Source organism: Microcaecilia unicolor, chromosome 2 (assembly GCF_901765095.1).
Source record: "Microcaecilia unicolor chromosome 2, aMicUni1.1, whole genome shotgun sequence".
Lineage (NCBI taxonomy): Eukaryota > Metazoa > Chordata > Amphibia > Gymnophiona > Siphonopidae > Microcaecilia > Microcaecilia unicolor.
This window is the reverse complement of record NC_044032.1, coordinates 77,579,389-77,605,014: the sequence shown is the minus strand read 5'-3', so window position 1 is coordinate 77,605,014 and position 25,626 is coordinate 77,579,389. Positions and strand designations below refer to the sequence as shown.

Genomic DNA, 25,626 nt, shown 5'->3' with positions numbered 1-25,626 from the left:
TAAAATGTATACATTTATGCACACATTGCAAGAATCTGTTTATGCTGCTGGAGCTAGTTCTAGGAGCCTATTTTATGAAAGGCCATGGGCGTTTTTTGAAAACTTTCTAGGTGTTTTGTTAGTAATTTGTTCTGTAATGCAATTGAGCATCTTTCCTACTATGTGATTCACATTTGACATACTTCTGGTAATTTAAAGTTGACATGGAGAAAATGCAATCTGATACACCTCAGCAAGTCATATTTAGGTAGTGAATATCATGTATGCATTTCAAGTAAGGACAGAAATTCTAGTATGAGTGTTAATTTGGGCTTGTTGCTACTCAGAAACTCATTACTGAACCTTTCAGATTCAAGTTGAAAATTTGTAAAAATTCACTAGTTCTGTTAGAAAATCCAGAAACTTTATTCAGGATAAGTAGAAATAAAATGAAATATACCGTATTTTTCGGACTATAAGACGCAGCGGACCATAAGACGCACCTAGGTTTTAGAGGAGGGAAATAGGAAAAAAAAATTTTTCCTTTTTCCCTCCTCTAAAACCTAGGTGCTCCGGTGCGTCTTGTCCGAGTTCGGGATCGCCCTCCCCCCGGCCCTGTCACCACTTCTCCCCTACTCACGTCACGCGATGTTCCCTGGTGGTCTAGTGACGTCGGGGCAGGAAAGAGCCCCCTCTTTCCTGCCCAGCGCGCTGCTCTCCGTCCTCCTGTATGCTGCCTGACGGTCTCGGCGAGATTCAAAATGGCCGCCGAGAATTGAAGTCTCGGCGGCCATTTTGAATCTCGCCGAGACCGTCAGGCAGCATACAGGAGGACGGAGAGCAGCGCGCTGGGCAGGAAAGAGGGGGCTCTTTCCTGCCCCGACGTCACTAGACCACCAGGGAACATCGCGTGACGTGAGTAGGGGAGAAGTGGTGACAGGGCCGGGGGGGAGGGCGATCCCGAACTCGGGGGGAGGGAGGGAACTCGCTACCTTTGGACTATAAGACGCACCCCCCATTTTCCTCCCAAATTTGGGGGGAAAAAGTGCGTCTTATAGTCCGAAAAATACGGTAAGTACTTCATATGTAACTAAGTTATCTGAGCAATGTTTCCTACCACATCGTGGTAGCAATTACTTGATTAAAAAAAATAGAGGCCCTGTTACTAAAATATGTTAAAATCTGGGCTTAATATATTTTAATGCAGGGAGTTTCCTTTGTACTAAGCCCAGATTGATGTGGCATAATTTAAGGCTTTTTTTTTTCTAGTTGCATGCTAATGTTTGCATTAGTTCTTGGTACCAGTAAAATAGTTAATGTAGGAAGAGCTCCCATGTTAGCTCCACATTAACCAGTTAGCATGTGGCAATGTGAATGAGCTAGCTGGCTAACGTTTCCACTCTTATATTCCACCTTTGACATGCCTCTTCCAAAAAATAAAAAATAGATAACACGCAGATTAGTGCTTGCTAACTGACAAAATACCACAAAGCACTTTAATGTGTTTTGCATTAATTTTATTTTCACACGATATCTGTGCATTAGGGCTTAACACTATAAGGGAAAAATAACTACTGAGAATGAGTTCTTTCAGTAGAAAATAAAATAGGTCTTCTCAAACCGTAGGTCACAAAAACAGATGGTGTCACAAATTCCACTTTTGGAGTTGCGACCTATGTGGCTGGGTAACCCCCCCCCCCCCCCCCCCCCAAAGAAAAAAAACAAAACAAGTCTGCACTGTAACTAGGTATACACAGGCTCCATGGAATGATGGCCATATCAGCTGCAAAGCTGTTGGAAAGCTGGAAACAGCAGCATGGATGGAAAGGTAGGACTCTGGAAGTTCTGTGCTTTGTGAGGCCTTGAAAATGAGGTCACAGCCTTAAAAAGTTTAATACATAGTGGGATAGTTTCTTCCTTGCTAATTGAGTTCCACTGGCTGCCAGTTCAGTTAAGGATAAGGTTTAAATTACTAACTTGTTCTTTAGCTAAATATTTTGTACCTAAATCCCAAATTATCTTAACATCTTATGGTATGCACTCAGTGATCACTAGGATCAAAGAATGATTGGTTGGAAATTCCAATAATCAAGCAATATAGGCTGGTGTCCACAGAAAATCAAACATTGGAAGGGTTAGGGCCACAAGAGTAAAATAAGTTAAAATAGGAATTTAAAATGGGAGCAAAACCCATTGTATCATTGGAATGTTTGATTTGATTTTTATTTGTAAATTTGTAAACTTACTTATGAACGTTTGGATTAGTTTGGATGTCATGATCTTTGGGTGAGGTTCTGGTATGTGTGAATTTTTAGGATTATGAGGAGTTACATTAATCAGTAATTAAAAGGAAGAGTAATGTTAAATTAACATATGAGGATGGGTTGTTTTAAACTTGAAATATATAGAGGGGCCTTTTCGATATGACCTCTAACTTTCGATTTAGGATGTTTTGCTGAAGACGTCCAAAAGTCGAGTTTTCAAACAAATTGATTTTCGAACCGGAAATAGTCTTTTTGTTTCGAAAATTGCCATTTTGTAGACATTTTTGTGCTCAGTGCATCTATCTTTTGTTATCATTGTTTGGAAAAAGCACACACACACACAAATAAGCCATTGGGATGTCTAGGGGCCAGGATTCTTAGAAGACTGGCCACATAGACATCCCAGAGAGCAGTGGGGCAGGCACTGCAGTGGACTAAGGGGGGAGGGGGGGCACTGCAGTGGACTTCACAAAATGGTCCCAGCTATACTTCTCACCATAACCCCCTTACATTGTATGGTGAGCCTTCCAGGAATAGTAAAAAAAATGTATAGTACACCACTACAATAATCCTTAAGCCTGCAACTGTCACCTATATGTTGGTACAGTGGGTATTTTGTGGGTTTTGGAAGGCTCACACTTTCTACCATGTGTACTGGTTAGAGTGGGATATGGACCTGGGTGCCCTTTTCTGCAGCCTACTGCACTGATCACTAGGCTACTCCAGGGATCTGCTTGCTGCTGTAAAAGCAATGCCCATTATATCTGCTGCTGTCATAGAGCGTGGTATATACTGCCACTTTCATCTCTTAGAGGGGTGGGAGGCGGTCAGTGATCACTGGGGGATTAAGGGAGGGTCATGTCTTCATCTCTGCAATGGTTATCTGATCAGTTTGGACACCTTTTTAGCACTTAGTCATTACTGAAACAGGTCTAGACAAAAATGTCCTATTTTTTAGCCTGGACATTTTGTCCATGTTCCACTATTGCAGAAAAACATCCAAAACATTCCTCCAACATTGCCCCCTTGTGATTTAGATGAACTGCAGATAAAAAGATCCCAAATCTGTTTTTCAAAAATCACAAGTTGGACATTTTTCCCAGAATAATGTCCATCTGCGATTTATGCCAACTTTTGGTTATTTGTTTCGAAAGTGAGCCCCATAATGTTTAGGAAAGAGGAAAATATTTATGATCAGACTATCATGTTAATATGTCATCTTTTGTAACTTGGTTTAAATCATTACTTTTAGAAGTGAGATATAAATTCCATTTTAAATTTTAAACATAGCTAAACATGTATGTATTTGTTAAATGGTTTTGTCTCTTAAAAATTATTATTGCAGAACTTGTGTCTACGTGCTTGGTCTACTAGCCAAAACAAAACAAGGTTGTGATATATTAAAGCAACACAATTGGGATGCAGTGAGGCATAGTCGCAGACATCCTTGGCCAGTTGTGTCTGATGACATGGAACAGCTTTGCAGTGAACTCTCTTCTATACCAAGCACTCTTAGTTTGAATTCTGAATCTACCAGCTCTCGACATAATAGTGAAAGTGAATCCATACCACCAAGTAAGTAAGCTTTGTGGAAAAGGAGAATGGTGACAGCTTTACTTGTTGCCAGTTTGCAAATATATGAGGTGGCCTTTTTTTTTTCCACCTTTGGCACCTTGATCATAGATTTTGTGGGAAGCTGCATGGAACGCTGCAGCCAAACCTTTTACATAATTTATGCTACAGATCTAAAGTTTATTTGTATTTTATGTAACTGAAGAATTATTGCACATGGAAAGAAAATAATTGCTTGATTACAATGTATGTACATTATTATAGCTGCATAACTACTTATACAGAGTCATACATCTCTGGATCATACATATATTTCCACTGATATGAAGGAACTGTGATAAAGTTGCTTCTCTGAGGTCGAGCAGCATATTAAGTCCTTACAGATGAGGTCATCTGACAGAGCCTGCACTGGAAAAGCATTCCCAGCTAGAAAAATTAGGAAAGAATTTGTTTTTCTGTGGAGCCAATAAGGCATGATTGCAAACTTGTTCTCTCTCAGCTTTTGAAGTAAATTCTTTTCTCAACATTGTCATGCATAGAGCTCTTATTTTTCCCTTTAACACCTCTAATTATCTTTTGGATGTTTAGGTTTATTTTTTTGCGCAACCCAGTCAGTCTATTTTTCAAAATCATTTGATTCTCAGTGGCTGTCTTTTCCAGCAATATGACCCCAGACAGGGCCTCTAGCAGCTTTAAAAAGTATGGGTAGTGTGGCAAGAAAAAAGCACTTGCAGCTCCTTGGGTGTGATCACAAACCTCATTGTCATTTATGATCACATATGACAAAAAGAGGAATTCAGATACATCAAATCTTTTATTTTATTTATTAGGATTTATTTATTAGGGTTTATTTACCGCCTTTTTAAAGGAATTTACTCAAGGTGGTGTACAGTAAGAATAAATCAAATATGAGCACTAGGCAATTACTACAGTAAAAATATTCAAATAATAAAAAGTATGGCATAGTATACTAACAATGTCAACACAATACATAATAGAACATTTTAATAGTGAAGGGTAAAGCAAAGATAGAACATATAGATAGGTAAGAGAGTAAGAAGAGTTAGAAAGTAAGGTGATTAATTTAAAGAAAACTGCACATACGGTCAGAGATGATTTAATATTATCTCAGCTAGGATGGGAGTGGATAAACATGTCCTGCTGCAGTTTGTGCAGCCCGTGTCACTCCTTGTGTGAGTGAGAATAACAAGTTAGTTACCTCTTCCATTAAACGCCTGGTTGAAGAGCCAGGCTTTCACCTGCTTCCTGAAGTAGAGATAGTGTTGTGTAGCCTTTCAGGCAGTGCATTCCAGAGTGTGGGGGCTACTCTGGAGAATTCTCGCTTGCAGGTATCACATTGTGTAATGTCTTTTGGAGAGGATATGGTTAGTGATAGTCCTTGAGAGGACCTTAGTGTCCTTGGTGGTGTGTAGAGGATCATCCTATTCTTCAGGTACTCAGGGCCATTTCCTTTGAGGGCCTTGAAGCTCAGACAAAGTTTTAAATTTAGCCTTCACTTGCAACCTTCTGTGAGTCTTGCTGCTGCATTCTGGATCAACTGGTGCAGGCCCTTTGGTAGTCAGATCATTGTATAGTTCATTGCAGTAATCCAATCTTGATGTTATCATGGCATGCACAACTTGTTCTTCTAAGTCCTGTCCATTACTGTCAGTGTTGGTGTCAAACAGTCCAAGGAGCTGCACTGGACTCTGAGAGTTCATTGACTTTTGGAGTTTATTCATCACCCTTGATAACAAGTGTTGAAAGCAGCCATCAGAAATTGACATGCACTGATTCCCGCCTAAGATAAAGAGAAAGGGGCTTCATCCTTATTTTCTCAACACCAAGGGCGTCCAGCATCACACGGAGGCTCAGAACCAGCAACATTAGACCCCATTGGAGTGTGGCATTGAGAACTGAAGGTGCTGGCAGCTGTATACTTGAAGTGACCCTTAAATAAGGTCCACTCAACCTCAATGTTGGAGGGTCACACCAGCCTCTGAGGACCCGAGACCAGGCTACCAAAACTCCTTAGATGACTCAGAAGGAAGTGGCCTCGCCTAATCTCTGTTCCTAGACAATAGTAGTCTGTGAGGAGGAGTTTAACAGAAAGATCAATGAGAGGCTTGCTCGAGTCCTCACTCGCTCTGATGTTGCTGCTTCAAAGTTGTTGATGTAAAAGATTCTACAGCCAGTCCTCAAAGCTCTTTGCTCTCTCTGGAGATGATTTATCAATTCCAAAGGGCATCGGAATCAATATCCATCAATCCACTCTTCCCTTTGAATGGAGCAATTCTCCTTTGGAGGGCCTCCCTTTCACCAGTTACTAGGGAAGAAGCTAACACCATTTTATTTATCTTAAGAACACAGGGCAGAAATACTGGATATCCTCCAGTTCTTTTACCCCTGGGTACAGGGTCCAACAAGCTCCCAAGATTCAAGATGCAACTCCTCCCACACAATTCTGTGATAATTGAATATGTTGTATTAAGTGGTATATCAAATCAGTAAATCAAATCAAGTGCTCCAAATCATGCTTCTCTGTTCCCTAGAAATGGATGCTAGGACTTTAGATTGTCTTGGGGGGAAATGTATTTCAGAATGCCACAGTTTTTCTTCACATAGCTTCTTACTAGTTCTTTATGGGCCAGTATATGCAAAGCATAGCTCTTTTCCTGACCAGTATGGTTGAACCCAATTAACCAGGGGAAAAGGGAAGGAATTTTACACAAGTATTTTCTGGTCACAAAGAAAATGGGGATTCCGTCCCAACCTAGACCTAAGGACCTTGAACAGATTTCTGGTTCAAAAAAAGTTCCAGGTGTTTTCCCTGGGCTCTTGATGCTATTTATTCAGAACCAGACTAGTTATGTTCCCTGGACCAAAAAGGAAGCATATACTCACATAGAGAGAGATACCAGGCACTGGAATTGTCTCAGTACCATTATCAGTATCACAGTCATCTTGTGGTCTGGCATAAACTCCACTTGTGATGAAAAATCTTTAGCCTTGTAACCATACATACCCGCAAACTGGGAGTGTGTGTGTTTCCCTATCAAGATGATTGTTCAAGAGCCTATCTAAGGAAGGAACCCAACTATCCATGGGCAAAACCATTCTGGTGTTTGATTCACTAGGGATCTCCATAAACTTCTTAGTCTCTTTTGGAATTCATAAGGGCTCTACTGTATATAACTCGGGCAAGAACATTTATTCCACCAGAAAGGATTACCATCTTGGTATGCATAGTTTGGCAGGTTCTTTTGAGTTAGCAGACATCAACTTGGAGCACGTTGATATGGTTGGGCCACAAGGCCATGATAGTACATGTCACTCGCTTTGCACATCTCAATATAAATCAAGCTCAGTGGACCTTATGTGGTCTCAGGTCACTCAGAGTTTAGAGGATATAGTCTGTATCACCAGACCTCTCTGGGACATTCTTGTATAGATAGAAACAGAGAACAGTGAAGGCTGTCTAGTCTTCCCATCCATACCATCTACCATCACTTCCTCTCCCTTAGAGATCCTATGTATTTGTCCCATGCTTTCTTGAATTTAGATACTGTCTTTTCTCTTCATTACCTCCACCAGGAGGCCATTCCATGCATTCACTACCCTTTCCTTGAAGAAGTATTTCTTTATTTTATTTTACTTTACTTTACCTAGGACTTAAGACATTGCTGCCTGGATGTCCAACCGCCACCTGAAACTGAACATGTCCAAGACCGAGCTTATCGTCTTTCCACCAAAACCCACTTCTTCTCTTCCTCCACTTTCTATCTCAGTTGATAACACCCTCATCCTCCCCGTCTCATCTGCCCGCAACCTCGGAGTCATCTTTGACTCCTCTCTCTCCTTCTCTGCGCATATCCAGCAGATAGCCAAGACCTGTCGCTTCTTCCTCTTTAACATCAGCAAAATTCGCCCTTTCCTCTCTGAACACACCACCCGAACTCTCGTCCACGCTCTCATTACCTCTCGCCTGGACTACTGCAACTTACTCCTCACCGGCCTCCCACTTGGCCATCTATCCCCCCCTTCAATCTGTTCAGAACTCTGCTGCACGTCTCATATTCCGCCAGAACCGATATACTCATATCACCCCTCTCCTCAGGTCACTTCACTGGCTTCCAATCAGATATCACATTCAATTCAAGCTTCTCCTTCTTACCTACAAATGCACTGTCTGCTGCCCCTCACTATCTCTCTACCCTCATCTCCCCTTACGTTCCCGCCGTAACCTCCATTCACAGGACAAATCCCTCCTCTCAGTACCCTTCTCCACCACCGCCAACTCCAGGCTCCGCTCATTCTGCCTTGCCTCACCCTATGCTTGGAACAACCTTCCTGAGCCCTTACGCCAAGCCCCCTCCCTGCCCGTCTTCAAGTCTTTGCTTAAAGCCCACCTCTTCAATGCTGCGTTCGGCACCTAACCCTTACCGTTCAGTGAATCCAGGCTGCCCCAATTTGACTGCCCCTATCGGACCGACCGTTCACTTGTCTATTAGATTGTAAGCTCTTTGAGCAGGGACTTTGTATCTCTCTTTGTTAAATTGTACAGCGTTGCGTAACCCTAGTAGCGCTCTAGAAATGTTAAGTAGTAGTAGTAGTAGAAGCCAGTAACAATAAACTTTGACAAAATACAAAGAAGACCAGTAACAATAAACTGTGACAAAATACAAAGTAGAGCAAAACTTAACGTAGGAATCGGATCTAATAATACATGGTCAATTTCCTATCCTAAGCAGTTTCTTAGCCAAAGATTATGACAAAACATGTTTTTTTTAAGTAGTTCAGTCATTATGGCTTTATGAAATTGAGCATATGTTCTGACCTGGTTTTACAGCCTGCCTCACAGACACAGCACTAACAGACTACTCAACAATTACTATGTATTCTTTTGGATTCGTATTAGGTAAATGGGACTTTTATTAGAGGTTCTAAGATACACAATGATTAAGATGTAGATTGGAAGGTTCCGTCTGCAGAATCGAAAAGAAGTAGAGAGATCGTGGATGCTTTCCAAAGTGTTCTGCTCAGACAAATGGTGGTGGAACCCACAAGGGAGGAAGTGACGCTGGATCTAGTGCTCACAAATGGGGATAGTGTGTCAAATGTCCGAGTGGGTGCCCACCTGGGCAGCAGTGACCATCAAACAGTTTGGTTTGATATGACAGCTGAAGTGGAGGGCGGTCACTCAAAAAAAAAAAGTCCTGGATTTCAAGCATGCTGACTTTAGTAAAATGGGGGAATACCTGAGGAAGGAGCTGATGGGCTGGGAGGACATACGAGAAGTGGAAGGACAGTGGACCAGGCTGAAAGAAGCTATAAATAGGGCCACAAACCTTTATGTAAGGAGAGTAAATAAAAACAAGAGAAAAAGGAAGCCAATATGGTTCTCCAAACAAGTGGCTGAGAAAATAAAGGCTAAAGAGTTGGCGTTCCCGAAATACAAAAAAACTCAACAAGAGGAACACGGGGAGGAATACCGGACGAAACTGAAAGAAGCCAAGAGAGAGATACGTCTGGCAAAAGCACAAGTGGAAGAACAAATGGCTAGAAATGTAAGGAGGGGTGACAAAAATTTCTTCAGGTATATTAGTGAAAGGAGAATGACTAAAAAGGGAATCGTGAGACTAAAAGATACTGCGAACCGCTATGTGGATGATGATGATGAAGAAAAAGCAAATTTGCTAAATAGATACTTTTCTTCTGTTTTCACAGAAGAAAATCCTGGAGAAGGACCACGATAGACTGGCAAAAGTACATTTGAGAATGGCGTGGATATAGCACCGTTCATGGAAGAGAGTGTGTATGAACAACTTGAAAAGCTAAAGGTGGACAAAGCCATGGGACCGGACAGGATCCACCCCAGGATATTGAGGGAGTTCAGAGAGGTTCTGGCTGGTCCTCTTAAAGCTTTGTTTAATAAATTCTTGGAGACGGGAGAGGTTCTGAGGGATTGGAGAATGGCGGATGTGGTCCCTCTTCACAAAAGTGGTGATAGGGAAGAAGCTGCAAACTACAGGCCGATAAGCCTCACTTCGGTTATTGGAAAAGTAATGGAAGCGATGCTGAAGGAAAAGATAGTGAATTTCCTGGAAGCCATTAAGTTGCAAGATCCGAGACAAACATGGTTTTACCAAAGGTAAATCGTGCCAAACGAATCTCATTGAATTCTTTGATTGGGTGACTGGAGAATTGAATCGTGGATGTGCTATAGATATAATCTACTTAGATTTCAGCAAAGCTTTTGACACGGTTCCCCACAGGAGGCTCTTAAATAAACTGGACAGGCTGAAGATAGGACCCAAAGTGGTGAACTGGACTAGGAACTGGTTGACGGACAGACGCCAGAGGGTGGTGGTTAATGGAATTTGCTCGGATGAGGGAAAGGTGAGTAGTGGAGTGCCTCAGGGATCGGTGCTGGGGCCAATTCTGTTCAATATATTTGTGAGTGACATTGCCGAAGGGTTAGAAGGTAAAGTTTGCCTTTTTGCGGATGATACTAAGATTTGTAACAGTGGACACCCGGAAGGGAGTGGAAAACATGAAAAAGGATCTGTGGAAGCTAGAAGTATGGTCTAAGGTTTGGCAATTAGAATTCAATGTGAAGAAATGCAAAGTGATGCACTTAGGCAGTAGAAATCCTTGGGAGACGTATGTGTTAGGCGGTGAGAGTCTGATAGGTATGGACGGGGAGAGGGATCTTGGGGTGATAGTATCCGAGGATCTGAAGACGACAAAACAGTGTGACAAGGCGGTGGCCGTAGCTGGAAGGTTGCTAGGCGTTATAGAGAGAGGTGTGACCAGCAGAAAAAAGGAGATGTTGATGCCCCTGTATAAGTCATTCGTGAGGCCCCACCTGGAGTATTGTGTTCAGTTTTGGAGGCCGTATCTTGCTAAGGATGTAAAAAGAATTGAGGCGGTGCAAAGAAAAGCTACGAGAATGGTATGGGATTTGCATTGCAAGACGTATGAGGAGAGACTTGCTGACCTGAACATGTATACCCTGGAGGAAAGGAGAAACAGGGGTTCAAATATTTGAAAGGTATTAATCCGCAAATGAACCTTTTCCGGAGATGGGAAGGCGGTAGAACTAGAGGGCATGAAATGAGATTGAAGGGGGGCAGATTCAAGAAAAATGTCAGGAAGTATTTTTTCACAGAGAGAGTGGTGGATGCTTGGAATGCCCTCCCGCAGGAGGTGGTTGAGATGAAAACGGTAACGGAGTTCAAACATGCGTGGGATAAACATAGAGGAATCCTGTTCAGAAGGAATGGATCCTCAGAATCTTAGCTGAGATTGGTTGGCAGAGCCGGTGGTTGGGAGGCAGGGGTAGTGCTGGGCAGACTTCTATGGTCTGTGCCCTGAAAATGACAGATACAAATCAAGGTAAGGTATACACAGAAAGTAGCACATATGAGTTTATCTTGTTGGGCAGACTCGATGGACCGTGCAGGTCTTTTTCTGCCGTCATCTACTAGGTTGCTATGTAAGAAGCAACATGAGATCAGAGATCAAGTGTTTGTCAGTAATATTTAGCACAGTAAAACCCCGGATTATTATATTCAAATTTAAATCCCTATTCGGCCGAATATGAATAACATATTTGGGGGCTGAATCAAATATGAATATTTTGGTTCACAACAAATTTTGCCTGAACCCAAGTAAAACTGAGCTTCTATGGGTTCCTTACACAAGTGGGGATATACCTGATAATCAAAATCTCTTTTGGGAAATATGAACTGCCGCTCAAGTCACAAGTCAGGAACTTTGGAATACAGCTTGATTCAATATTTATTCTGATCTCCCAAATCCAAGCCGCCTTGAAGACCAGTTTCTATCACTTGTGACGACTATGCTGCCCTGTCTCCTTACATTGAGACGACAAGGCTTGTCTCAGTTGTGCATGCCATGATAACATCAAGATTGGATTATTGTAATGCTCTGACTACAAAGGGTTTGCACCAGCTCCAATTGATTCAGAATGCTTCATCAAAACGAAAGCGATGTGACCACATCACACCATTTTTGCATAAACTTCACTGGCTACCAGAACAGTAGAGAGCTAAATTTAAAACTCTGTGTTTGACCTTCAAGGCATTTGACCTTGACATTCACATGTACTTAGATCTAATATGTGCATACCCTGTGCTTTGTAAAATGGGGACGTCGATATTTATGCAAGATAAATATTTAAGTGCTGTTTTTTACACATACTACATCCAAATAGGGCTGGTAAAATGTGGGCCATAGGTCTTCCTTCCTGACTCTTTCGCCCCTATGCTCAGTAGCAAATGTAGGTGTTAGAGGCCGTTACCGCTGGACTAGCGCCCGCATTTTCTTTTGTGGAATTCTCAGAGCCGGTAAGTGCGTGAAACAATGAGCTTGCTGGCTGTGAACGCAAACAGCGTACAAATGCTTGCTAAACAGCTCATTTCATATTCCTCCCCAATACTCAGCAGACAGTGTATCAAACAAGAGTGCACCTCCAGCAGCAAACCCTTCGCCAGCTTGGAGCTGGCATTTAGGTTGTGCCGAGCAGAGGAGGAATAGGAGAGACTGCTGTCACAGCCCTGGTATTCCAGTGGACCCCAGACCCCACTAAACATGTAAGGGCCTGGAGGACCAGTGGACCTCCAGACCCCCCCATCCCCCCCAAACACATAATCCCCCCACCCTGAAATTAAATACAACCTTCCCCCACTGCAGGATAGCCTGGTGGTCAAGCAGTGCCCCCCACAACCCCCTCCTACCTTCTAGAAGGAGAAGGGACTAGCACTCCCTTTCTCCTTCGAGCACCTCCTCAAAATGGCGGCGCCCTACCCGGTGCATCATGGGATGCAGTGGGCGGGGCTTAGCTACCAAATAAGGGAGTTAATGACTTGTATGGTAGTTAAGTCCTGCCCAGTGCATCCCAGGATGCCAGTGCATGGCGCTGCCATTTTCAGGAGGCACCCACAGTTGAAGGAAGGGATTGCTAGTCCTGGGTTTCACTCAGTGGGGCTTAACTACCAAATAAGGGAGTTTATTCCTTATATGGTAAAGCCCCATCCAGTGCATTACACTGCCATTTTGAGGAAGTACCTACAGGATCAGGGAGGAAGTGCTAGTCTCTCCTTCTAGAAGGTAGGTGGAGGTTGGGCTACCACTAGACCACCAGGGCTAGCCTGCGATGGGGGAGTGGTCAGGTTAGGGTCCTGGGCAAGGATCCCACTGGGCCACCAGGTTTGTATTATTTTGGAAGGAGTTTATATCTATGGGAGTCTGGGGGTCCACCAGACCTCCAGGCCCTCAGGTGTTTGGAGGAGTAGGGTCTGCGGGAGAAGCCCGGACCTTTCAGACTTTTTCTGTGGGAGGATTGTGCCTGAGCTGTTGAGCGCATGTCCAGGCACAGTCCTCCCACAGAAGTCACTAATGATCACCGCTGACAACGCACCTAAATTTGTATATTATTAGCATTGATTATTAGGGAATTCTTTTCCCGCGCTGTTCTGGCAGTATTTTTACGGTGCTGTTTGGAACAGTGCGGGGAACTGAGCATCGGAGCATGTGAGTGTTTCCTTACCATCCTTGATTTATAGAGGATGAATTCCTCTCCAGTTACATGCAGGTTCTTCTCAGTACATCTTTCACTGTAATTTGGAAGTTTTTCTACTTTTCAATCTTCATGTGAATTTTCTTTTAGAATATTGCAATAGCTTCTGTATGTATGCACTTTTCTCCTATCTAAAAAAAAACTGTAGGATGTTTGCAGCGTCTGTTTTAAACATTTGGTGAAGGTCATGGCAAACTTCTCATCCTCTAGAGGGTCTTCCTGTTACGTTCTTTTTTGCATGCAAGAACCATCTGTTTTTCTCTGTTCAAACATCTTTTTCCAAATGGTTTAATGCCTTCAACTTCCTTTGTTTTCCTACTTGAAAAGGAAGGCTATCATTACAATTTTTCCTTTCTATCCTATTATCTTCCTTTTTCTGTGTGTTTCTTCTAGGAAGAGCAAAATTTGCCTCATACTATTTTTATATAGTAGTGCTTATGAGGTTTGCTAACTTCTTCACCAGCATGTTTCTCTATCACAGATGCAGTTCCCAGGAGAGCTTCTGATATGTCTATACTATTTGAACATATCAATGTTTCATTTTGCATTCACACGTTTTCTTTGGGATAGAAGTTGCAGCACAGCTTCTGGACTGCTCTGGTGAGAGCACTAAGAGAGGAGAAATTAGGTCTTTCCTACTAACGGTCTTTCCTTTAATTGTACCATACCAGTCCAGATTCCCTCTCTAGTATCTCAGAAGCTACACCTTTCAGGTTCTGGACTGAACACACCAATTCAGCCACTAAGTCAGGAGGTACTATTTAAAGGAGACCTAACCTTCCTCTCAGAATAAATAAAGACATCTTCACATGAGAAAAATATGTTAAGGAATATTTTAAGGAGTCCCCCTCATTTTCCCCTTTAGGGACTTCCTTGTGGCTGAAGTTGTAGGCTTGGTATGATAATTACTTGAAAGAAGAAATCATTTGCTCCATTGCTTTGTCTTTCAAGTTACTGATGACATCATGCTCCACAGTACTCTTATAGGCAAATCACACAGGACTTCTTTATTTCTCTGTCTCCATCCACTGGTCGATGGGCATAACCCACAGGTTATGGACTGGTGTGATGGCACTAAAAGAAAGAAAATTAGAAGGTGAGACATAATTTCTCCATATTCTGTAAGTTATATGTGGGACACTTGCCCAGTGGCAGATGAAATTTAATGTGCACAAAATCTTAGAATAATCCAAATCATAGTTACCCGATGCTAAGGTCCACCTCGGAAGTCAGCACCCAAGAAAAAGATCTAGGTGTCTTTGTAGACATTACATTGAAATCTTTAGCCCAGTGTGAGGCAGCAGCCAAAAAGCAAACAGGACACTAGGAATTATTAGGAAAGAGGTAGTAAATAAGACCAAGAATATTATAATGTCACTATCGCTCCATGGTACGACATCACCTTGGGAGTTGTGTTCAATTCTGGTCAGCAAAGGTGACTCAAAAGTCCATCAAATGAATTGTGTAGTGCAATAAGTTATTCTAGAATACTACACCATTCATTTGCTGGACTTTTGTGTCACCTTTGCTGTTTGTACTTCTGGTTTTGTGTGCAAAGGCTTGTGCTTCCCTTCTTTTTTGTTTGTTCAATTCTGGTCGCCATATCTCAAAAAAGATATAGTGGAATTAGAAAAGGTTTTTTAAAAACGACCAAAATGATAAAGGTGATGGAACGCCTCCCATATGAAGAAAGGCTAAAAAGGTTAGGGCTCTTCAGCTTGGAAAAGAGATGGCTGAGGGGAGATATGATTGAGGTCTACAAAATCCTGAGTGGTGTAGAACAAGTAGAAATGAATCGATTTAAAGTACAAAGACTAGGAAACACTCAATGAGGTTACATGGAAATACTTTTAAACAAATAGGAGGAAATATGTTTTTCACTCAACAAATAGTTAAGTGCTAGAAGTCGTTTTTGGAGGATGTGGTAACAGCGGTTAGCGTATCTGTGTTTAAAAAAGGTTTAGACAAGTTCCTGGAAGAAAAGTCCATAGGCTGCTATTGAGATAGACATGGGGAAGCCATTGCTTGTCCTGGGATTGGTAGCATGGAATTTTGCTACTACTTGACCATCTGCCAGGTACTTGTGACCTAGATTGGCCGCTGTTAGCAAAAGGATACTGAACTGGATGTACCAATGGTACTGACCCATTATTGCTATTATGTTCTTACTAGTAAAAAAGGCCCGTTTCTGACACAAATGAAACGGGCGCTAGCAAGGTTTTCCTCATTTAGCAGTTGCCTGTGAGGTGCGATGCCCCCCCCCCTCCCGGCACCATCCCACCCACGGCGATGCATCCGGCCGCAGCCATCCGACCCACCGTGCCCATCGCACCCACCTTCGCGTTGGTTTGGCAGCAGGGGACCCGGAACCCCACCACCACAAGTCCTGTGTGCTGACTACGGCGTCATCGTCGGCGTTGGTAGCTGTGCAGGGCGGAGTTCTGTGTGTCTGACGTCATGCACGTGCAGGACGTCAGACGCACAGAAGCCCTGCCTCCACAGGCTAGGAACACCGAAGATGACGCCGTAGTGAGCAGACAGGGCTTGTGCTGGCGGGGTTTCGGGTCCCCCGCCGGCAAAGCAACGCGAAGGTGGGTGTCTCAGGAGGGGGTTGTTGCGGGGGGGGTGCTGGAGGTCCTTGTGTTCAGCTGCAGCTTTAGGGGGGGGGGTCTACGAATCTGTGGGCGGGGCTTGTATTTTTTGAGGTTTGGGGGGTGGGGGGTGTTGGATGTGGGAACAGTGGTCTCCGGAGTCATTTGCACTCCGGAGCTTTGTACCTACTCCTCCTCCCCCTGCGTGGGTGCGAACCGTTTGTTTAGTTGAGTTTTTTTTTTCCTGTCCTCGACGTCATGACGTTTGACACGAGGGCGGGGCACGGGTCAGTGGGGTGGCTTCACCACCATGAATCCACGAACTGTTCTGGGAGACTGACTGACTTAAGTGACGTCAGTGTCCTCAGAACGTTGAGGTTGCTTTTTATTATAGTAGATGTGTACACCTCCTTGCAGTTATATGCTGCTTGTAGAATACCGCTTAGCAGTTAACCAACACAAGCATGATTGTTGCATTCATGCATGTAAGTGCTAGTTTTCTGTAATCTTAGTACATAAATGGTGCTTATATTTAGGCACTAAGATTATAGAATTACAGGGTGTCTAGTTTGTAAAAATTATTTAATCTCTACAAACTACACTCTTAAAGTAAGAGAGAGAGTGTTTGTGAAAGTTGTGAAGTCTTGCTAGTCTATTTTGATGTCTGGAAGCATTGTCATAAGAGGCCTCTTTTTCTTTCTCTTTTTTTTTTTACTTTTCAGGTATGTTTATTATAGAAGATGAGAGGTATAGTAGCAGTTCTCCCGGCCCTTTTTCCTTTCTTGAAGAAGAGGGGCAAATGTTTTATGACAAACCCATAAAGGACAAGGATCGCAGCCCCTTTACACTTCTGACCTCTACTAAATTTGTCAGAAATAGTTTCTTAAATTCACTTACTCTGTCCACTAAGAAGCTTCGTAGTAACAATGATCCCAAAGGAGGCAAACTGCCGTCTGACAGCAGGTTAGGTTTGAGACGGAATCGTACAGTGACTGAGCCCTGTAATGATACAAACTTGAGTCCAGTCGACACATTTTCCTTTGTTCCCAAGGTTCCAAAGATTCATACACTTCAATTAGAAACATCCTTTGTGGGGATCAAGCATTCCATTGATACAGGTAGCACTCCTAGTATTGGGGAACATGATATAAAGTTGTCAAAGAACTTGGGAACTGAAAATCATAGGGAAAATACAAGCAGAGATAAGCTGATTGGAGATGTTTCAACAAACGCTCCCTTCAAATGTCGTAGCCTAAGTTTTAATACTGACACCACAACAAGTGGTATAAGCTCAATGAGCTCAAGTCCATCAAGGGAGACAGTGAACATGGACACTACAAATCTGGACACTGATTGTGGGAGTTTAAGTACTGTGGTAAGTGCTAAAACTGTAAAGATGAGCTACTCTTCAGTACCACAGTCCAATCACTTGCCTCTTTCAAAATCAAACTCTATGTCCTTAGTGCCACCTGGGTTGTCTCATACACTTCCACGAAGAGCTCAGTCCCTTAAAGCACCTTCTGTTGCTGCACTTAAAAGCCTAGCAGATTATAACTTTAGCTATACAAGTTCTCGAGATGCTCTTGGCTATGCTACACTGAAAAGACTGCAGCAGCAGCGGATGCATCCTTCATTATCGCACTCTGAAGCGTTGGCATCTCCAGCCAAGGATGTGCTTTTTACTGACACCATCACCATGAAAACTGGTAGCTTGGATTCCAGACTAACACCAAGCAGGTATGAAGTCTGAATATTACTTATTCAAATTCAGTTCTGCAAGTCAGATTTTAAAGTTTAGAACTATTTTTTTAACTGTGATATTTAGAAGACACTGAAAATTGCGTTTTTAAAAATAAGCATCTATATATTGGATATTCTTTTTTTTTTTTTTTTTCAATTAGTACAACGTATGCTCTCATCTTTGAGATACATTTTATACTTTGTTGTGAAATTATTGTACAGGTATTGTAATATATTGATTCGCTGCCCAGCTGCTTTCATTAGTGAAGAACTAGAATAAAAATAAGATGATGCTCAAAATGTAATTACGTGGTTACACATGAGATTATTTCATTCTTAGATTTCAAGCTAAAACGAATAAAGTATGGTACACCAGACCATAATTCACTTTGACCATGTAGTAGTGTTCAGTGTTACCATTGTACAGTTAAAGGTACAGTAGCTACCTCCCCAGTCCTCTCCTTTAGTCCTTCAGTAAATTCTGAAATTACTAGAAGGCTTCCCTATTCATTGTTGTAAAACATAAATTGAAATAGAATGTAACTGTCAACTGTGTTTGAGAGTGGGGGGAGGGTTAGTAAGAAAGATAGTATATAAAATTTAAAAAGTAGGGCTTTATTTCTTTAGTAGGCTGTGAAAACTGTAAGGCTGTTTATAGCTATTCTGCATGCAGTAGATTCTTTAATGTGTAATTTGTCAATTTCTGTTTTGCATTTCTTTTATTTTCATTACTTTTTATTATTTAGGGCTGCATTTTGATTAAAATTTATAATTGCAATTAATCATGTGATTAAAGTTATGGCTATCTGGTTGATTCATGTATACATTTGGATACACCCTGAATTTGTGTACATTTATTTGTGTATCTAGTATTCAAAGCACTTCAGGAGAGATGTGTCCTGAGTAGTCAGATTTTTCAAAGATCCTGCAGGGCAAGAGTTGGCTGCCACAGATTGTTAATTCTTTTAATGTTTCTTTGGAGTATACATTTCCTTTTTGCACTTTTTTTTTTAATATGTGGAGCGGGTGATGGGTTAGGGTCGCCGGATTTAGACCTCCTCACCTGTTGTGGTGTCGTGGAGATACTTTAGGAAGGGGGTAAAATAGGAGACAGGGATAGGTATTTATCTTCCTCGAGCAGGGAAAATTGGTTAACAGGGGAGGAGGTAAGGGGGAAAGCAAGTTTGGGTATTTAGCAGGGATGGTTCAGTTGGTGGGGTTTAGGTTGGTAGGCTATGGAAAGTAGGGTCAGACACGGGGTCACTAAATGCTTTTTTACATTTTGTGCTGTGTGACAATATTGGGAATTTAACTGTATTCTCCGAGGACAAGCAGGCTGCTTGTTCTCACTGATGGGTTGACGTCCTCGGCAGCCCCCTCCATCGGAAAGTTTACTAGCAAAGGCCTTTGCTAGTCCTCGCGCGCCCATGCGCACCGCGCATGTGCGGCCGTCTTCCCGCCCGAAACCGGCTCGAGCCGGCCAGTCTTCTTTCGTCCGAGCTCGGTACGGTCGTGTTACGCCGTTCGTGCCCCAGAGAGTCGACCTCGCGCGTCCTTTTCGACGTGTTTTTTCCTTGTTTTTCTTTAAAAAAAGTTCGGGAAGCGCTCCGGAAGTGTTCCGGAAGACCCTTTCGGGTTTTCTGCCCTTCCCGTAATTTTCTCAACTTTTGCCCCGTAAGTTTTCTTTCGTTGTCGGGGTAGGCCTAGTTTGGCCTCGGTCGAGATTTTTCTCCCTTTAAATTTTGGTGCTTCAATTTTCGCCATTTCGGCCTTTGATTTCGCCGGCGTGATTTTTCCGCCCATGACATCGAAGCCTTCCAGCGGCTTCAAGAAGTGCACCCAGTGCGCCCGGGTAATCTCGCTCACTGATAGGCACTCTGCGTGTCTTCAGTGTCTAGGGGCCCAGCACCGCCCTCAGAACTGCAGTCTGTGTTCCCTGTTACAAAGGCGGACTCAGGTAGCGAGATTAGCCCAGTGGAACGTTTTGTTCTCGGGCTCTTCGTCGACATCGGCACCGGAGGCATCGAGTGCATCGACGTCGTCAGCGTCCGGACCATCTTCCTTGGCTGCCGCTCCATCGACTGCATCGAGGCATCGGACCTCTGCATCGGCGCTGAGGCATCGGGCGACTGCATCGACGTCGGTGGTACCGAGACTTCGTCTGCTGATGTCGTCGGACGGAGGTGCATCGTCAGGAGTGCAGGTGAGGGCTGTCCATTCCCCTGCTGGTGGCGGTGAGCCTTCGGGTGGGTCTCCTCCTACCCTGAGGGCTCCTGCGGTACAGCCCCCCCGGGATCGACCCTCTTCGGTCTCGGCCCCGAGGAAGCGACGGATGGATTCTACGTCCTCCTCGTCGGTGCCGGGGAGCTCCGGTGACATGCTTCGGAAGAAGTCGAAGAAGCATTGACACCGGTCTCCTCCCCATGTCGGCACCGAGAGCTCTGGGTCGCCGAGGGATTCGGCACCCAGCAGGCATCGGCACCGAGAGGACCGCTCACCCTCTGTTCAGGAGGTGTCGATGCGCTCCACTCTGGACAGCCCGGAACAGCCTCCTCGCCCGGAACAGGTTCTGACGTCGACGCCTGCATCGACCTCTCAGCCTTTTTCTGCAGCCACTCTGAACGAGAGCCTCCGGGCCGTTCTCCCAGAGATTCTGGGAGAGCTGTTGCGCCCTACCCCTCCGGTACCGGCGGTGCTTGCGCCTCCGGTACCGTCGAGCGTGGCGCCGGCTGGTCCATCGCCCAGGTTGAGGTCCCCGACGTCGGTACCGCGTGCGGTGCCGACCGCGGCCACCTCCCAGGAAGGCTCCCCGACTACGTCGGCGGAGGGAGCTTCGCCGATGCGGGCGAGGGAGTCTACCTCTCGACGCCCCCATCGTGGACGTGGCTCCACGGAGTCAAGCCGGGCGAGGTTGCAGACACAGGTCCGTGAACTTGTGTCTGACACCGAGGGTGAGGCCTCGTGGGAGGACGAAGAAGACCCCAGATACTTCTCTGACGAGGAGTCTGAGGGTCTTCCTTCTGATCCCACTCCCTCTCCTGAAAGGCAGCTTTCTCCTCCTGAGAGTCTGTCTTTCGCTTCCTTTGTCCGGGAGATGTCTACGGCCATCCCCTTCCCGGTGGTTGTGGAGGACGAGCCCAGGGCTGAAATGTTTGAGCTCCTGGACTATCCTTCTCCACCTAAGGAAGCATCCACCGTTCCCTTGCACCATGTCCTGAAAAAGACATTGCTTGCGAACTGGACCAAGCCATTAAGTAATCCCCACATTCCCAAGAAGATCGAGTCCCAGTACCGGATCCATGGGGACCCAGAGCTGATGCGCACTCAGTTGCCTCATGACTCTGGAGTTGTGGATTTGGCCCTAAAGAAAGCTAAGAGTTCTAGGGAGCATGCTTCGGCGCCCCCGGGCAAAGACCCTAGAACCTTAGACTCCTTTGGGAGGAAGGCCTACCATTCTTCTATGCTCGTGGCCAAGATCCAGTCTTACCAGCTCTACACGAGCATACACATGCGGAACAATGTGCGGCAGTTGGCGGGCTTGGTTGATGCTCTTCCCCCGGAGCAAGCCAAGCCTTTTCAGGAGGTGGTCAGGCAGCTGAAGGCGTGCAGAAAATTCCTGGCCAGAGGAGTTTATGACACTTTTGATGTTGCGTCCAGGGCCGCTGCTCAAGGTGTGGTGATGCGCAGGCTCTCATGGCTGCGTGCCGCCGACCTGGAGAATAGACTCCAGCAGCGGATTGCGGACTCGCCTTGCCGTGCGGACAACATTTTTGGGGAAAAAGTCGAGCAGGTGGTAGAGTCTCTCCACCAGCGGGACACCGCATTCGACAAGTTCTCCCGCCGGCAGCCTTCAGCCTCTACCTCTACAGGTAGAAGATTTTTCGGGGGAAGGAAGACTGGTCCCTATGCTTCTGGTAAGCGTAGGTACAATCCTCCTTCCCGACAGCCTGCGGCCCAGGCTAAGCCCCAGCGCGCTCGCTCTCGTCAGCAGCGTGCGCCTCAGCAAGGCCCCGCGGCTCCCCAGCAAAAGCAAGGGGCGAGCTTTTGACTGGCTCCAGCAGAGCATAGCCGACATCCCAGTGTCAGTGCCGGGCGACCTGCCGGTCGGAGGGAGGTTGATAGCTTTTCACCAAAGGTGGCCTCTCATAACCTCCGATCAGTGGGTTCTGCAAATAGTCCGGCAGGGATACACCCTCAATTTGGCCTCAAAACCTCCAAATTGTCCACCGGGAGCTCAGTCTTACAGCTTCCAGCACAAGCAGGTACTTGCAGAGGAACTCTCCGCCCTTCTCAGCGCCAATGCGGTCGAGCCCGTGCCATCCGGGCAGGAAGGGCTGGGATTCTATTCCAGGTACTTCCTTGTGGAAAAGAAAACAGGGGGGATGCGTCCCATCCTAGACCTAAGGGCCCTGAACAAATATCTCGTAAAAGAAAAGTTCAGGATGCTTTCCCTGGGCACCCTCCTCCCCATGATTCAGCAAAACGATTGGCTATGCTCTCTGGACTTGAAGGATGCCTACACTCACATCCCGATACTGCCAGCTCACAGACAGTATCTGCGATTTCAGCTGGGCACACGCCACTTCCAGTACTGTGTGCTACCCTTTGGGCTCGCCTCTGCGCCCAGGGTGTTCACAAAGTGCCTAGCTGTGGTAGCAGCGGCACTTCGCAGGCTGGGGGTGCATGTGTTCCCATATCTCGACGATTGGCTGGTGAAGAACACATCCGAGGCAGGAGCCCTGCAGTCCATGCAGATGACTATTCGCCTACTGGAGCTACTGGGGTTTGTGATAAATTATCCAAAGTCCCATCTTCTCCCAATGCAGAGACTCGAATTCATAGGAGCTCTGCTGGATTCTCGGACGGCTCGCGCCTATCTTCCAGAGACGAGGGCCAACAACTTGTTGTCCCTCGTCTCGCGGGTGCGAGCATCCCAGCAGATCACAGCTCGGCAGATGTTGAGATTGCTGGGCCACATGGCCTCCACAGTTCATGTGACTCCCATGGCCCGCCTTCACATGAGATCTGCTCAATGGACCCTAGCCTCCCAGTGGTATCAGGCCGCCGGGGGTCTAGAGGACGTGATCCACCTGTCCACGAGTTTTCTCAAATCCCTATATTGGTGGACGATTTGCTCCAATTTGACTCTGGGACGTCCCTTCCAAATTCTTCAGCCACAAAAGGTGCTGACCACGGATGCGTCCCTCCTGGGATGGGGAGCTCATGTCGATGGGCTTCACACCCAAGGAAGCTGGTCCCTCCAGGAACGCGATCTGCAGATCAATCTTCTGGAGTTACGAGCGATCTGGAACGCTCTGAAGGCTTTCAGAGATCGGCTGTCCCACCAAATTATCCAAATTCAGACAGACAACCAGGTTGCCATGTACTATGTCAACAAGCAGGGGGGCACCGGATCTCGCCCCCTGTGTCAGGAAGCCGTCAGCATGTGGCTCTGGGCTCGCCGTCACGACATGGTGCTCCAAGCCACATATCTGGCAGGCGTAAACAACAGTCTGGCCGACAGGTTGAGCAGGATTATGCAACCTCACGAGTGGTCGCTCAATTCCCGTGTGGTACGACAGATCTTCCAGGTGTGGGGCACCCCCTTGGTAGATCTCTTCGCATCTCGAGTGAACCACAAAGTCCCTCAGTTCTGTTCCAGGCTTCAGGCCCACGGCAGACTGGCATCGGATGCCTTCCTCCTGGACTGGGGGGAGGGTCTGCTGTATGCTTATCCTCCCATACCTCTGGTGGGGAAGACTTTGTTGAAACTCAAGCAAGACCAAGGCACCATGATTCTGATTGCTCCTTTTTGGCCGCGTCAGATCTGGTTCCCTCTTCTTCTGGAGTTGTCCTCCGAAGAACCGTGGAGATTGGAGTGTTTTCCGACCCTCATCACACAGGACGAAGGGGCACTTCTGCATCCCAGCCTCCAGTCGCTGGCTCTTACGGCCTGGATGTTGAGGGCGTAGACTTTGCCTCTTTGGGTCTGTCAGAGGGTGTCTCCCGCATCTTGCTGGCTTCCAGGAAAGATGCCACTAAGAGAAGTTACTTCTTCCATTGGAGGAGGTTTGCCGTCTGGTGTGACAGCAAGGCCCTAGATCCTCGCTCTTGTCCTACATAGACCCTGCTTGAATACCTTCTGCACTTGTCTGAGTCTGGTCTCAAGACCAACTCTGTAAGGGTTCACCTTAGTGCAATCAGTGCTTACCATTATCATGTGGAAGGTAAGCCGATCTCAGGACAGCCTTTAGTTGTTCGCTTCATGAGAGGCTTGCTTTTGTCAAAGCCCCCTGTCAAGCCTCCTACAGTGTCATGGGATCTCAATGTCGTTCTCACCCAGCTGATGAAACCTCCTTTCGAGCCACTGAATTCCTGCCATCTGAAGTACTTGACTTGGAAGGTCATTTTCTTGGTGGCAGTTACTTCAGCTCGTAGAGTCAGTGAGCTTCAGGCCCTGGTAGCCCAGGCTCCTTACACCAAATTTCATCATAACAGAGTAGTCCTCCGCACTCACCCTAAGTTCCTGCCAAAGGTCGTGTCGGAGTTCCATCTGAACCAGTCAATTGTCTTGCCAACATTCTTTCCCCGTCCTCATTCCTGCCCTGCTGAACGTCAGCTGCACACATTGGACTGCAAGAGAGCATTGGCCTTCTACCTGGAGCGGACACAGCCCCACAGACAGTCCGCCCAATTGTTTGTTTCTTTTGATCCCAATAGGAGGGGAGTGGCTGTAGGGAAACGCACCATATCCAATTGGCTAGCAGATTGCATTTCCTTCACTTACGCCCAGGCGGGGCTGGCTCTTGAGGGTCATGTCACGCCTCATAATGTTAGAGCCATGGCTGCGTCGGTAGCCCACTTGAAGTCAGCCTCCATTGAAGAAATTTGCAAAGCTGCGACGTGGTCATCTGTCCACACATTCACATCTCATTACTGCCTGCAGCAGGATACCCGACGCGACAGTCGGTTCGGGCAGTCAGTTCTTCAGAACCTGTTTGGGCTTTAGGATCCAACTCCACCCCCCGAGGGCCCTGTTTGTTCTGTTCCAGGCTGCACTCTCAGTTAGTTGGTAAATTTTTTAGGTCAATCTCAGTTTGTCCTCGCCGTTGCGAGGCCCAATTGACCATGGTTGTTGTTTTGAGTGAGCCTGGGGGCTAGGGATACCCCATCAGTGAGAACAAGCAGCCTGCTTGTCCTCGGAGAAAGCGAATGCTACATACCTGTAGAAGGTATTCTCCGAGGACAGCAGGCTGATTGTTCTCACAAACCCGCCCGCCTCCCCTTTGGAGTTGAGTCTTCCCTTGAAGTGTATTGTCTTGCTACATACTGGACTGGCCGGCTCGAGCCGGTTTCGGGCGGGAAGACGGCCGCGCATGCGCGGTGCGCATGGGCGCGCGAGGACTAGCAAAGGCCTTTGCTAGTAAACTTTCCGATGGAGGGGGCTGCCGAGGACGTCAACCCATCAGTGAGAACAATCAGCCTGCTGTCCTCGGAGAATACCTTCTACAGGTATGTAGCATTCGCTTTCTTGCTCTTTGGGAGGAGCGAGGATATGTGACTGGGGCATCCTCCTTTATTTATGCTACCTGAATGCTATCTTAAGTTTTCTAACTATGTAGATGTTAAATAACATAGTAACATAGTAGATGATGGCAGAAAAAGACCTGCACGGTCCATCCAGTCTGCCCAACAAGATAAACTCGTATGTGCTACTCTTTGTGTATACCCTACCTTGATTTGTACCTGTCCTCTTCAGGGCACAGACCATATAAGTCTGCCCAGCACTATCCCTGCCTCCCAACCACCGGCTCTGGCACAGACCATATAAGTCTGCCCAGCACTATCCCCACCTCCCAATCACCAGTCCCGCCTC

The 25,626-nt window shown here is 45.8% G+C and overlaps 1 protein-coding gene across 1 annotated transcript in view; it reads left to right on the top strand.

The window, feature by feature from the left end:
• RICTOR (RPTOR independent companion of MTOR complex 2) overlaps positions 1 to 25,626 on the top strand; it is a 468,276-nt gene that overhangs the window by 375,068 nt on the left and 67,582 nt on the right. The window contains exons 30-31 of the mRNA XM_030193057.1: positions 3,589 to 3,818; positions 16,733 to 17,747. Coding sequence (XP_030048917.1) covers positions 3,589 to 3,818; positions 16,733 to 17,747 — 1,245 coding nt within the window. The remainder of the gene's footprint in view (positions 1 to 3,588; positions 3,819 to 16,732; positions 17,748 to 25,626) is intronic.